Here is a 14,708-nt window from a genome sequence, read left to right as displayed (position 1 = left end):
AGTTGACAGGTCAGAATGTAACAGACACAGACTTGAACATAGGAAGTTCCACCTACACAGGAGAAGGAACTTCTTTACTTTGAGGGCACGGGAATGGGCTACCCAAAGAGGTGGTGGAATCTCCATCTCTGGAGTCATTCAAAACCTGACTGGACACAGTCCTGTGCAAATTGTTCTAGGTGCACCTGTGCTGGTAGAGGGGTTGGACTTAGGTGATCTCCAGAGGTCCCTTCCACCCCCTACCATTGTGTGATTCCATGAAAACTTGACTGAGATGAGGAAAGTCAGAAAAGCAACTCTAGTTTCTGTGAAGGAAGAAAAAGGTGCTGGGTGGTAATTGGGTGAATGGGATCTTTGGGAGCCATCTTATATAAGGCACTTTTCCTGTTGGAAGTCAGGGTTTGGGAGACATGGGTGCATTTACACCACTTGAAGGATTCTGTGGTGAATAGTATCACCTGGTTTGCCACCAATGAACTTTTACTTAAAGCATGAAAATATAAAACAAGTACTATTCAGAAGCTCTGCTTGCCTTGAACATATCCAGTATCTATGGGTATAGTCAGCCCTGCTGCTGTAGTAAGTTACAAGCTACTGCCAAATGACCTCTGTGTAGAGGTCACAGCAGCAGCGTGGGACAGTTAGGTTTTCAGTCATTTTCTGGAACTCAGGTTAAGGTGAGCTTATGGACTTACCCATTTATATTCAGCAATGCTCACCTGCTTACTGCTGCATTTCCTTCTCTCTAGCAACCAGCTCAAAAGCCATTGACTCAGTCTTTGAAGTGGCTGCCCTTGCTCCAAAGCACCTTTAAAAATGGGACTCCCTCCTTCTTCTCTTTTATTTAGTATATAAATGTGACATGGAAATGCTTCTGCTAAGATGAAATGCACAGAAATGGGGAGAGCAGGGTAAGAGGAAAAAAAGGTAATAAATGTATGTCTCTCCAGAGAGAATAACCACCTTACTGGGTTACAAAATGAAAGAAATTGTGGTGGTGGCCACGTGTTAATTATTGGTACAAACAATTTTTTTTAACTTAAAACCAGTAACTGGCACTTTAATCACTGCTCACCTTCATCGTTGACTCAAATTTGTAATGGATAAGTAAATATAAAAATCGATATATTATAAATGATATATAAAAATCAATCTGTTCTGGCATACTAGCTTTGACAAGCTGAATGAATCCTAGCAGTCCTCTTTTAGCAGTATTTCCTTTTCTTACAGAGATCTTTTTTATTTTACTTCATCCTTCACTTGCCCGGTGTGAGGAGGGGACAGGGACTATGGGCTCTTACCCGAAATCCCTGTGTCGCATAGGCTTTGCCCGTTCTATGTTTTATAAATTGCCCGTCTGCTGGAATTGGGGACGTAGGTGGCTATCGCAATAAAATCGACGCTGCTGCCAGGTGCCGCTGCCCGGGACGGAGTATGGCGAAGCTCGAAGGCAGAAGGGGAGGGCGCCTCAGACGTCCCCCAGGGCCGCTAACGGCCGCATCCGTCGCGAGGCGTGGGGCGCTGGCGGGAGGCGCGAGGGCGGTGGTAGCCGTCGGCCGCGGCCGCCCCGCCCGTCAGCGCTGGCCGCGCCATGTGCTGCCGCGGGGCGCCGAGCGGGGCTGCCAGCACCCGCCCCTCCCTGCCTGTCGCCTTACGGTGAGTGCTCCGGCGGCGCCGGGGAGTCCCCGCCTCTGACCGGGAGGCGGGAGAAGGTGTCAGGTGCTGGGATGAGGGCCGTTGAAGCGGCCGTGGGTGCGCACACCGCAGTACAGGCCGGGCCGAGGTGGCTGTGGCCGGGGCGTTAAGCCTGGCGGGTGGGCTGGTAGTGACACCCCTGCACCGGGGCTTTCTCTGTGTCTGCGACGGCTCTCGTGTCCTGGGAAACTCGCGGCTGCTTTCGGCCGCCGGCTCGCCGCCCGGCCGGTCCCATCGGCCCGTGGTAAACAACGGCGCTCTCATACGCTGGTGGCCGCGCGTTGTGAAGCTACTCGATCTTCCTCAAAAGTCAGCGTCTTTTGGTTTTCGTTGTTGTCGGCTTCGAGGGGATCGCCTTTCTCCGGAGCACCTGCTGTGACCCCAGGTACTCCTTCTCGCGGGCGGCTTATTCATCCTTCAGCAGGATGGTGTGAAGAGGCGAGAAAGTGGCTTCTTCCTGCTGACTGGTTTGCGCTGAGGGAGTAATAAATCTTACTGCCCAGCTGCTGCTGGCGATCATTGTTAATGTGTGATGCTGTAGACTGCTGCACAGCAAAACAAGGAAGGTAGCACAGTGAGACAGAAAGCTCGGAATAGTAACTTCCAAAATGTTACTGGCCTGCAGGGAAAGAAGTGCCCAGATTCTCATAAGCATTCTGTCTAGGTTTTATGTTACAATTCAGTTAAAATACACTGTAAACAAGATTTAAGTGGGATAATTAAACTTCCCTACATATTTCTTTAAAGGGTCACAACTGTGTTTTGGAGTCAAAGAGGTAAAATACTAAGTAGGAATCATCTTTTTGCCTCAGACTTTCTGGATCTCTTATGGCTGCTGGACTGTATGTGCACATAACGTGTATGGTGATGATAAATACATTGCATACAAAGATTGTCCCTGTATAATGTCACACTGGTTCAGCCATTGTTTCCTGAGATTTTTAAATGTGAAGAAGCAAGGTGATACTCTTTGATAAAAAGATTTGGGCACAGTGGCAAGAATTTTTTTGAACTTTACAGTTGGACTAGGTATAGTACACCATGAAAACCAAACTGTAAGTTGGCCTGTTTTGCATCTATGTGGTCAGTTATTTTTGAAGTCACCACATTTATGGTATGAAAATTATACTGTCTCCTTATCATGAACAATAGTATTGCCTTTAATTATTTCTTCTCATACCAATAAGATTCTACTTAGTGGACGGAGTATAAAACTGATAGTTTTCTATTCTCTCTGCAGCCATGGGATACAGAAAGCAAAAGGATTCCTTAGCCTCCCTCTGTTTACAGCGCAACATCAGGTGTGGTAAATCTCAGGAGTAAGAGCTGAGATAGCAGGGGCAGTTACTCCATGCCTTGCAGACAAAGATGCCAGCTCAGATAGCTACTGCTCTTTATTGCAAGGCTATTTCTTAAGTTTCTCTTACCTCAATAGCTACTGAAGATTTTTTTTTTTTTTAAGTTCACCTGAAATTCCTTTGATATACCTGTTTGGCATCAAACATCTGTGAGGTTATAAATTTTGCTGTTTATATTCAAGGTGTGTTTGCAAGAGGATAATGAAATGTGGGGATCTTTCCACAACTGAGAATGTGACTTGCAGGTATTATCCAGGGATGATTTTTGCTAATGTTTGTGGGACCTAGTTTTGTGATTGGGTTAAACTTTTATATTGTGCTAGCTTGTGTGCAAGGTGTTCTTCAGAGTTGTGAACCTGAGGTTCTCTAGTCTAGCAATTTCAGGCCCATCACTTTAGATTGCTGAAATAAAACGGATGGCAACAATTGAGTTTAGGGCTTTTTAGATGGAGTTCCACAGATCACTCTTTTGGTATGGCACTTTAAGGTTGTACTTGGAAGTGGGGTGGAAAAATTGCAGTGCATCTTTTCATCTCTCTTGCTTATAGAAATCTGGATTGAAGAGCTTGAAGAATATATTTTGCTTCCATGTTACTTAAATTTTCAGATTTTTTTCTGCATTTGACTAACATATATTTATAAAGTTTGGTAAATGGAGGTTGCACTTCTTAACCCTATGCAAGGTCAAGCTGTACCTGCAAATATTTATGCAACTTCCTGGGTTATCGTAAGCTGGCCTTTGAAGTGCAGTTGGGTAAAATCTAATCTATCCTAAAAACAAATAAAGAAAAATTGCTCTTCATGAGCATTTTTAGGATCCCTGAACATTAATATCATTGGCACAAATGAATTAACTGCACCTAGAAAAAGGGTGCAGCTGGCCGGGAGGCTGTCACTGCCCAATGCTTTAGGAAGTGGCTGGCTAGTGTAGTGTACCAGTCAGCAGAAACTACTTGGCTGAAAAAGGCCATGTGGCTGCTGTCACTATTTTATTATAATGCAATCAGCCTTCCCCCTAAAATGTCACAGACACTAGCTCACTGCACTGCATAAAAATACACTGGATAAATGAGCTCCTATATAATCCAGGTCTGTCGGCATGCGTCAGTAACATGTAAATTGCATGTAGTCTGTTACTGTAACAATGATTGTCAGGACCTCTGTATGTTTGTATCAACCTAACTTAATAGGGGGTTGCTGGAAGCACAATCAAGAACAAACATTAGCAAACACATCTAAGTAATTTCCTATTCGAGGCTTATTAGGTAATTTAAAAGAAGTTACTCCTTTTGAGCGTCAAAAGAAGCTTGGACAGGAGGTTGAGGGAGGTGATTCTCCTCATCTACTCCATGCTGGTAAGTCTCCACCTGGAGTACCGTGTCTGTCTGGAGTTCTCAGCACAAGGAAGACATGGACCTGTTGGAGCAGATCCAGAGGAGGGCCTTTACAATGATCAGAGCACCAAAACACCTTTCCTGTGAAGACAAGCTGAAAGAGTTAGAGTTGCTCAACCTGGAGAAGAGAAGGCTCCAGGAAGACCTTATTGTGGCCTTAAAAGGGGCCTATGAGAAAGATGAGGACAGCCCTTTTAGTAGGGCCTTTTGTGGCAGAACAAGGGGTAATGGTTTTAAACTAATAGATTTAGACTACATGTAAAGAAGAGGGTGAAACAGGGGAACAGGTTGCCCAGAAGTTGGTAGATACCACCCATCCTTGGAAGCGTTCAAGGTCTGGTTGGACAGGGCTCTGTGCAACTTGATCTCATTAATGGTGGCCCTGCTTGTTGCAGGGAGTTTGGACTAGATGACGTTTGAAGGTCCCTTTCAACCAAGTTTATTCTATGATTCTATCATTCTATGACTCTGCAGGCTGCCCCCCACTTCTCCAAGATAGAGTACAAAGCTAATTCTGCCTGCCTGAAGGCCTGAAAAGTACTCAACTGTTTAAAATGAGCTGTGAGTTGAACAAAAAGTCCAGAGATGAGCTGTAATTCAGAATCTCGTGCTCTTGTGAATGCCTTTTATCCTTTACACTTGTTCACTGCAAGTCAAAACACATCTGGAAACTGTTTAGAGCCTGCTGGTTGCTTGTGGGTTTTTGTACTGTACATGGCATTGTACAAAAGCCAGTTCCTCCACGTGTATTTAATCCTGTCCCTTGTGAGGTCTGTGAGTTAAAAGATTGTAAACAAAGACCAAGACAAAAAAGAAAAGCTACTGTGTTCCGACACGATTTTAATTAGAGTGCATGCAAGCAGGAGACTTGTGTTCCATTCAAATGACATACACGTACAGAAAACCTTTCATTTGTGTTGGCGTATATTAAAGCTCTTGCTTTATTTGGCAGAATTAATATTTTAAGGTAGCATTTCCCCTGCCTACACTTCAAGTGCTGAAAAAGTTTGGTTTTTCTTTTCAAATTAGTGTTGAGTGTGGTTCATTATTGTGTTTGTATTCCACCATCCCATTTTACAGCACAGGTTACCAGTTTTATAAAGAAGAAACAGCTGTCTGCCTTGTTTTGAGCATCTGCATTTTTTCAAAATAAAAGGAATTAAAAAGTTACTCCTTCATCCTTTTTGTGCCCTGGATTGCAAACTTCTATTGACTCTAACATGCTTAAGACATGGCATATACATTTTTTTTAATATTAGGGTTTTTTGTTGGTGTTTTTTTTTCAAAAGCATTTCCTACATCCTACCAAATTTTTGGTTTGTATTTTATGCTCCAGGAATTGGCTATCAGGTAAACTACTGAGGTTCAAGAAATGAAATTTGTGTAGTTCAAGATGTTCACTTCTTGTCCAGAAATAAGCTATAAATATTAATTTTGAAAGACTTGAGCCTAAAACTTCAGTAACAATGCAAAATCCCTACTTTTGTGTGTTTTCTTCTGCATCCCATCTGCTTCTCACACTCTGTGTCACTTGCCTTGCCTAACTTTGGTTTCTAACACTCTGTACTAGACTAATGTTGCTTCAGATGGCACTTCTGGCATAGCAGATGCCACAGAACCACAGACCAATGTTTTGGCTCATCCAAACTTCAGCACCTACCTGTCTAGGTCCTCTGTTTCTTATTTTCTCTTTCTTCATGTGGGCTTAGTCCAGCTTCAATCAACTTTAATCAACTTCAAAATAGCAACTGTTATTTGTCTTAGACCAGTACTGCATAACGGTGTCAGCACAAGCTCTCCTAACACGTGGACCACCTAGGGCGTATACGTTGCAAGTTTATTCAAGGTTTGAATGTAATCATCTTGACTGATCTGGTAACAATTCTGAGAACTGCATGATAATGAGTTGACATGCCCTTAAGACCTCAGGGAGTAGCAATACAAGAAAACCAAACGCTGCCATACCTTAACTAGATGTCCTTTCCCACTAGCTGCAGATCTTTAAAAAAATAATGCATTCCTATACTTTATAGTATGCTGTACTGGTTTGCAGTCATCTTTAGACTTCACTGGGGATGCATAAGTAAAAAGTTGGAAAACACTGCATTATTTCTTAATTAATTACTTCCTTTCTAGACTCCTTAAATCTGTAGTCAGAATTTTTATTCATCCTCTGTCTTAAAAAGTCTCTCTTTCTGATGCTTGGTGAGTGCAGCATGTTTCTAAACTTGTTTTGATTTTACTAGGTGTAACTGGGTAATGGCTGCAAGGTCTGCTTGTGAATAGCTGTTCTGCGTTGGCAATCTGAACCAGGGCAACCATTTCACTCTGAAATGATGGCCACATACTCTGCATTTGTATGTTTTTTGCAGAAATGAGATTGAACACTGGCAGTGGAGGGTGCAAGTATCTGATGCAATGAGATCCTATTGAACAAGAGAACAGAAATAAGTGGTGTCTGGTTTGTATTTGTGGCCTACAGCCTGTCTGGGAATTAGATTTCAGGTATCTGTCCTCTCATTGACTGCTGTATTTGCTACCTGTACTTGTAAATGGTCTGAACTTTGTCTCTTTTAAGGAAAACAAAATGAAGGAACCAGTGTCAAACAGTACAACCAATATATCTCAAGCCAGAAAAGCTGTGGAGCAATTAAAAATGGAAGCATACATGGATAGGATGAAGGTAAACTTAGATTTATTGTTGATATTTTGAATTCACTGACTAGTTTGTGGTACAGCCTCCCTTTAACATTGCAGAAAGAGTTGATCAGCTGAAATTAAAAAATCTATTTTGAGCTATAAAACAATATTCAATACTGTGAATTAATTACATACTAACTGCTTGATTCTAGTGAATAAATTTCAAAAATGAGCTTGTAGTCTGCTTCTATACTGCCTTTTACATCTGTCAGAAGTGGTATTTTGTGAAATATTTTAAATGGTCTGGCAGATCCACAGGTGCTCTTCTTTGTCACATGTAGCTGAATAAAAGTGCAGCTAAGGTTTCTTGACACTTCTTGAAAGACTGGAAGAAGTCTTTAAGATATTACAATACTTTTGACTGAGACAAGCTGAATTGCTTTGATTTAGCATAGATGTTATTGTGCACACACACACACACACAAAGTATTGCAACATATAGTTATAATTCTTCACACTTGATAGCCTGTTTTATGTGAAGTTTTGGGTTTATCATGCCTATGTGGATTAAATATTTTAATTAGAGGCACTACTAAACAGAAGTTCTCAACGTTTTTAACTCCCTGTGGATTATTCTTGCTTGTCATTCTGCCTTCTACTAGGCTAAAATTCTGTGAATAAATCAAGTACCTAAATACTAATAATATAACAGACAGTTTTAAGGAAGCAATGCTCATCTCATTTGCATGGTTTCTGTCTGCCTCTGAAAACAGGAAATAATTACTTGGAGCTTAGAGATGGAAAGACTAGAAAAAGGAATCCATTTAAATAAGCCATTTTTATGCAGACAACTGTAACTGTTACAAACTGTAGCTGAGGTTATAAACTCAGTAAGACAGTTTAGAAATATTGCACATTAAATTCTTCATGTAGTCTTAAAGTCTCTGTGCCCAGTCTGCGCTGAAATTCTGCCTGTAGTCTGCGTGAGGGCAATAGGATATAATTATGGTTTTAAAATAGTATCATAAACTTGCTAATCAGAAATATAGTATTTATAATTCCAAAACATTAGTGAAATTCACATGAATAGTCTTATTTTGCTATATGAAAACAGACATTTCACTTGGTCCATTTTGTTACAATTTTTAGCAATGTCTTGTAAGACCACTGAATTTGCAAAACTATAGTTTGTTTTGTACAGTGTCTTGGCAAATTCACCACATAATAGATGCCTGTTCACAGGGACAGGCATTTCCTTCAATAAAGGAAGGTCTTGCCTTTTCAGTGTGCCATGCAGTTAGTCCCCTGATTCAAATAAGGCTGCAACTGCACAAAAAGAACTGACAAGAAGGTACGGGCATGCATGAGTGGCAGAGGAAAGGGTTGGAAAAAAACACTTCCCAGTTTATTAGGATTTGATCATGTTGATACTTAATAGATTGCTTTTATATAAGCAGCAGTAACTTTCACATACCACATATTTACCTCAGTTATGCAGATAGCTTCATTAGATGTCTTTCTGTAATTAAGAATGTTATACATAAGTTAATAATTAATAAATAAGGACATAGGTTGTTTTTACAGTTAGCTTACTTAAAAAGAACAAAGTTATTAGCAAGTATAGCAGACCTAAAAACCAGATAGCTTGAGAGTGCAATTGTTTCACCTTTCAAAACAGCTTAGGATCAAAAACACACTAAAGAATATCTAATGTGTTTCAGTATTCTGAAGGTTCCTATACAAACATAAAACAGATACAATCTGCAAAATATTTATGTCTGGATTTCAAGAATTTCTTTGAATAAGTATATGAGGGATTGTGAGAAGAGGTTAGTGGTCTTTTTATTCCCTTTTAATCTTAAAGCAGTCAAATGTGTTTCAGTATAGACACATTTTACCAAGAGACTTCCCAGTGGTTTCAACTGAAGATTTTGAGTTCTTGGTTCATAACTGCAAAGGCAGAGAAATTAACTTAACTTCATTTTTTTTTCTGATGTTTTGCATCTGCCAAAACTATCTAATTAAACAAAAGAGCAGTGCTTTCCAAATAATTTAATTAAACAGTTTTGCAAATAGCTATAGCCAAGGTGGTTGTTCTTATAAGAGACAAGGCCACATGGTTAACATTGAAAAGGTGCTTTCCTTATTGACTAGGGAAATCAGAAATTCTGGCTCATTTTTCTACTACAGAGGTGCTTTTCTATGCAGAGTAGCTGCTGTAACCATCAGGAGTTTGATCTGTTCAATTCAAAATTTGTAGTTAGAAGTATGCTGATAGTTGCATGTTCCCCACTGTGTTCTCAATTTTTCAACTGATTTAAAAATCAAGTCCTGTAACCAGACAGAGCAGCAAGGAATGCAGTGTTTTGAGCTTCCACAAAGACAACTTCTTGTTGAGGTGTGAAAGAAACAGGACAGTGTAAAATGGGAGGATGAAGTTATTGATTTATTGATCAGTAGTTGGAAGGAGTATTACCGCAATGGGTTTTTGTAAACAGTCCCAGAAGGATTGTAAATTGAACCTGCCGTACTCCACTGCAGAAGTAACAGCTAGTATTATAATGGAGAAGTAAGTAGAAAGCAGAAGGTGCAGATTCCAAGCTAGGAAGCATCAGCTGAAAGCAAGCAGTGGCCTCATGACTAGTAGAATAATGCATCACCTGAAGATGCTAGCTGTAAAGTTGAGAAAGCAAAGATAATACTGATGCTTTATCAGAGTTGTCCCAAGAATGAATCATAGAATCATAGAATCAGTCAGGGTTGGAAGGGACCACAAGGATCATCTAGTTCCAACCCCCTTGCCATGGGCAGGGACACCTCACACTAGAGCACTACTTCTTCTCTCTGCACGCAGAAAAGCAAGAAGGACTGTTCCGACATTTAAGAATCTTGGTATATCAGTTATTTAATTTTCTTTTTTTCATAAGAAGGTAGAAAATATTCCTGACTGGGTTCTGAATAGTGTTGAGAGATAAACAGTGGGATTGCAAATAAATGTGTGTGAATCTCTTTGTTTTAGATGTAAAGGATAAGCAGAGTGGGTATTGTATCAAGGATGGTAATTAGTCACAATCCATGACAAGACAGATGACATAGTAATTGCAGCATTTTGCCCTGTCATTGAAGCTTATAATTATTAGTGCAGCTAACAGGATTATGTTCTTATTTTGGATGTTTTTATCACCTTTGTTATCATGAAATATAATGGTAAATTCCACAGTCTTCCTGAGACTAACTTGAGAGTCAAGTGGCTCAGGTTTTTTTTGTTGGTTGGTGGGGTTTTGTTTGTTTGTTTTTTGTTTGATTGGTTGGTTTGGTTTGGTTTTGGTTTTAGGGTTTTGGTTTTTGTGTGCAGGTTTAGTTTGGGTTTTGTTGGCTTGTTTGTTTCCTTTTGGTAATTTGACAACCAGATGTATTTTTTACAGAATAAAAATAATTGTATAAAATGTGACAGTGCTGTGATCCTTTCACACTCCATCTCCTCTATGCACCTTAAAAGATTAAAAAGAAAAAAATTCATCCATCAAATTGGAATCGGATCTTTTTCTTCATCCACTTCTGCAGTATGTATACATTACTTTGAATCTGCAGACCAAGCTGTATTGAATAAGGGAGCTGAAATTATTTGTTTGCTTTATTTGAATATGCAAATTACATATGCTTATTTTAATTCTTAATGAAAGCTATTATGAAACTGTCCAGCAGTATTCAACTACAAATAAATCAAAAGGTGAATAAAAGCTCTGGTCGAGTAACCTTCATTTAACTTTCTCTATGGTGCAAAGAGGGTGGTCAGTAGATTATTTTGTATAGTAACAAACCACAGTGTGGGCCAGGAGGCATCGTCTGCATGCTGACACAAGCTAAAGCAGCCATCTCTGCTGTAACCTTAATGCTCTGCTCAATGCAGAGGTGTCACATTGCTGCTGTTCTGAATAATAGCATTGAGCACCAAACTTGCTGGAGGCAACATTGTATTTTGCTGGGTTTTCGGCCACAGCTCTGACTTTGCCAACACTGCTCACAAACAGGGGAACCAATGTTTTCATTGCTTCTGGAATGTGATCAGCAGGCTTAGCTCCCCTTGGTAAACGGTCAGCATTCTACTGCACAAAACTGAACTACTTCAGTTTAAGTGAAAAAAATGACCGTAATTCAGTTTTGAAACTACTGTAATCTCAATGGGAGGCTTTCTCCTCCCCAAACCTTCTTGATGCAGGTTTATTTTCCACTAAATTGTGCTATGGTTTGTCTAAAAGCAAACTAATTTGCTATTTAAGCACTGTGACTTTGAAGAAAGTGCTTGGTCTGTTTCATGACATTCCTATCAGCATTAAAAGACAAGTTAGATTAAAATGTTGTGTTTCTGCTAGTGAAAACCCTTTTTCCTATCATATGATGTCAAAGCACAGTAATATGCAGAGAAACAGAAAGTGTTTACTGGGTTTACCCCTTCTAAGAATGATGGTTGCAGTTGTACTTCTCTTCCATGCAATAAAAAGCAACACACTTGAGTTTATCCACATATGGACAAACAAGATAGTTTTGGAAAGGTTGGTCTGTTGAAGTCTAGTGTTGGCTCTCTGCTCCTATAGAGTCGGTCTACTTTAAAAAAAAAAGTTAGTTTCATGAATAAAAATGCCCTTGTTCTGAAGCCTAGTAATTGAAGATGGAATGTGCTAGAAGTCTTTAATGAACTCTGTCTCTGGGATGCAGATAATTAGATTCGCTTTCCATTAGGTTTTAGGGCAGTTATGTTTATCATGACATAGCACTGAAAATGTCATTGAGCTTTTTGTATGCACCTGTGGTTCTGAGTTTGACTCGCTCTTTGAAGCCAAGAGTTCAGGACCTGGTATTAAATTAATTAGAGCATACAACTACCTTAATTTGAGCTTGAAGGAAAACAGAAAAGTGTTAAATAACTATGATTGTACTGATGACTGTCATTACTTGAAAATCTCCAAAATGCTGTGGTAGAACATTCTTACTAACATTACTGGAAATATGATAACTTCCTCTTTAGTGGATGCATTTTTCTGCTAGTTTATACTTTACTGAGGTGTAGCACAGGTCATTAGGAAAAGTATGTTTTATGTCTTTTGTTGTTTTTGGGGCTTGATAGGAATTTCATAGTCCATTTATATGGTGTCTTTCTTTGGAGAATATGATTTAAATAAAAGTTTGGAATTTGATAAGATTCTTAAGTTTTTTGTTTGCTTGTTACAGTTTTACCTCACTGTTGTAGACAGTGCCTTCACACCCAAAGCCTCATTTCTCATTGAATAGCAAGTAGATAATTTGATTATGTGTGAAAATTACAATCCTTTCTTTGTACTTGGAAGTTCGTCATTTTCCACACATTTTTGTTTGACCTGCTTCTCTTTTGAGAAGCAGTGTTTTTTCTGATATCTCTGCTGATTTGCTCAGTGGTATGCTTGCACTGGCCCAGCAATCTGTTTTTCACACACAGTGTGTCTGCACTTGTGTCTTACAGGCCAATTCAAAAGAAAACTAATTTTAAGTAACATGAGCACCTTTACTTCCTCTGCTGAGAAAACAGTCTGTACTGGGATGCCAATCATAAATACTTTATGCATTTAAACATTCTACAAAGACATATTTTTCTGGATATTTAAAAATAAAAAGTTAATTGTCTTCTTCCAGAAGTTAAGTTTCATGTGAATCCTGACCCAGCACCCACCGACTTCATAGATCTAATCTGAAGCCTACTACAGGCTGGACTCATGCCAAAGCAAGCAGAGTGTGGGTAAGCTAAAGTTAACAGTGATGACACACCTGCTAGAAAAAAAATACCAGAAATCTGACTTGTTTTTCATCTTCCATATGGTTGTTCAAACATGCTGACCTCAGTGTTTGTCTGTCATGGTGCTCAGTAAAAAAGACATTTTTGTAAAGACTTCTTATTTCATTTTCCTAACTATAATATTGAAAACACAAAAACTAAACAGAGGGATACAGATAGTTGTAAATAACTTGCTAACTGAGCAGAACAAAAATATTTCATATGTACAATCTAAAATCTTGGAAAAACAAGTAAGTCGGAGTGACCTAGTATCACCAATATTCTTACGGCACAAAGATGCAAAGGTTACAAGATTTCAACTGCAGCTGAAATGGTTTAGCATTTCATTTTTTTGCTTTGGCAAAATATCTTGTATGTCAACACACTGCCACATTTTTGTAGGAGTTTTCAGTAATCATAAACCATCAGTTGACTTTGGAAAATTTAGAATTGTTCATTTTAGAAGTATAATAATTGATACCATCTCATGTCACTGTTAAATAACATGTATATAGGGATTAGTAGGCCTGGTAAGAGTAAATTCCGAGTTGTAGTCTTCAGTGATTCAAAGAATAAGCCAATTTACTCCTATTATCATATGTTATGTGAAGAATACTTGTGCAATACTGATTGATTTGGAATTAAGTGTTACAGTAATTCTCCCTATTCTCTTCTATTAGGTATCCAAGGCTGCAGCAGATTTATTGGCTTATTGTGATGCTCATATTGCAGAAGATCCTCTTATTATTCCAGTACCTGCATCTGAAAATCCCTTTAGGGAGAAGAAACTCTTTTGTACTATCCTTTGAGTTGGTTTTCAATTAAAAATTTATTCTGCTACAGTTTGTTATCAGTGTTGCATGCTTTTAGTTTTAGTGCTTTTTGTTCAGATACAAATATTTAACCTATAAGCACAATATTTTTAGAAGGTAATACATTTTCTGGTTAACTTTATATATAAATATATATATATATAAGAAAAAAAATCAAGGTAATCCTAATCTGTCAGACCAATGTATAATAATTTCAGTTCTTCATAAAGCTTGTTTTGGTCTTAATGAAAGTATTGAGTACAGTATCAAATTGTACCTCTCTTTGCCAGTCATAGATTTTTCTGAGACCTAAATGAGTTCTACCAATTCTGAAACTATTTTTAGCACACTTCTTTGCTTTGGAAGGTGAATTTAATTTGTTTGCCTTTACAAATTTATATCTAAAAAGAATAGTGGGAACTTTCCTCAACTAGCACTATTTAGGAAGCCATGCCAGTGATTTATGGTGTTTGGAACGATCAGTCATACAGTAAGTGATTTTGTGAAGACTAATAAACTTGAGTACAAAAGCAGTCTTTGTTAAGCAACGCTGTAACTACAAGCAAAATGAAGATGTATGGTTAAACAGCAGGACAGCATCAATAAAACTAGAAAAACGTTGCTACTTGTTCCTTGTTTTGAATGATAATGATTTAAATTATTTTGGAAAGTAAACTGAACTGCAATATATCTGATGTTCATGAGAGTCTTAGTTGAAGGTATAAATCTGCCCTGATCAGTACAGAGAGAGGTTACATTTTCTAAGTTGCTCTCTACATGTTTGTGCCCTTGAGAGCAACATTTATGGAGATGGAGGGAAACGGTAAAAGAATGATGCAACAAGACCACTGTGCCATTGACAGTGACTGACTTGGTTTTATTTTGTAGCCACAGAATCACAGAATGGTAGGGGTTGGAAGGGACCTCAAAAGATTGAGTCCAAACCACCTGCCAGAGAAGGATCACATAGAGCAGGTCATACAGGAAAACATGCAGGCAGATT

General features: G+C 39.0%; 1 protein-coding gene across 1 annotated transcript; it reads left to right on the top strand.

The window, feature by feature from the left end:
• The first annotated feature begins 7,028 nt into the window (after positions 1 to 7,028).
• Positions 7,029 to 13,702, top strand: GNG4 (G protein subunit gamma 4). Its single transcript, XM_054396206.1, has 2 exons — positions 7,029 to 7,130; positions 13,574 to 13,702. Exons 1-2 carry the CDS (start codon positions 7,035 to 7,037, stop codon positions 13,700 to 13,702), a joined length of 225 nt encoding a protein of 74 aa, XP_054252181.1. The 5' UTR covers positions 7,029 to 7,034.
• Positions 13,703 to 14,708: the final 1,006 nt, after the last annotated feature.

This window comes from Indicator indicator, chromosome 2 (genome assembly GCF_027791375.1).
Source record: "Indicator indicator isolate 239-I01 chromosome 2, UM_Iind_1.1, whole genome shotgun sequence".
NCBI classification, from domain to species: Eukaryota; Metazoa; Chordata; class Aves; order Piciformes; family Indicatoridae; genus Indicator; species Indicator indicator.
The sequence above is the reverse complement of the archived record's forward strand: the minus strand, read 5'-3'. Positions and strand labels throughout refer to the sequence as shown.

Bases quoted from the DNA above. Each gene is read 5' to 3' on its own strand.
- GNG4 (XM_054396206.1), top strand. From the start codon at position 7,035: ATGAAGGAACCAGTGTCAAACAGTACAACCAATATATCTCAAGCCAGA. The intron at 7,131-13,573 runs GTAAACTTAGAT...CTCTTCTATTAG, and splicing joins CATACATGGATAGGATGAAG to GTATCCAAGGCTGCAGCAGA.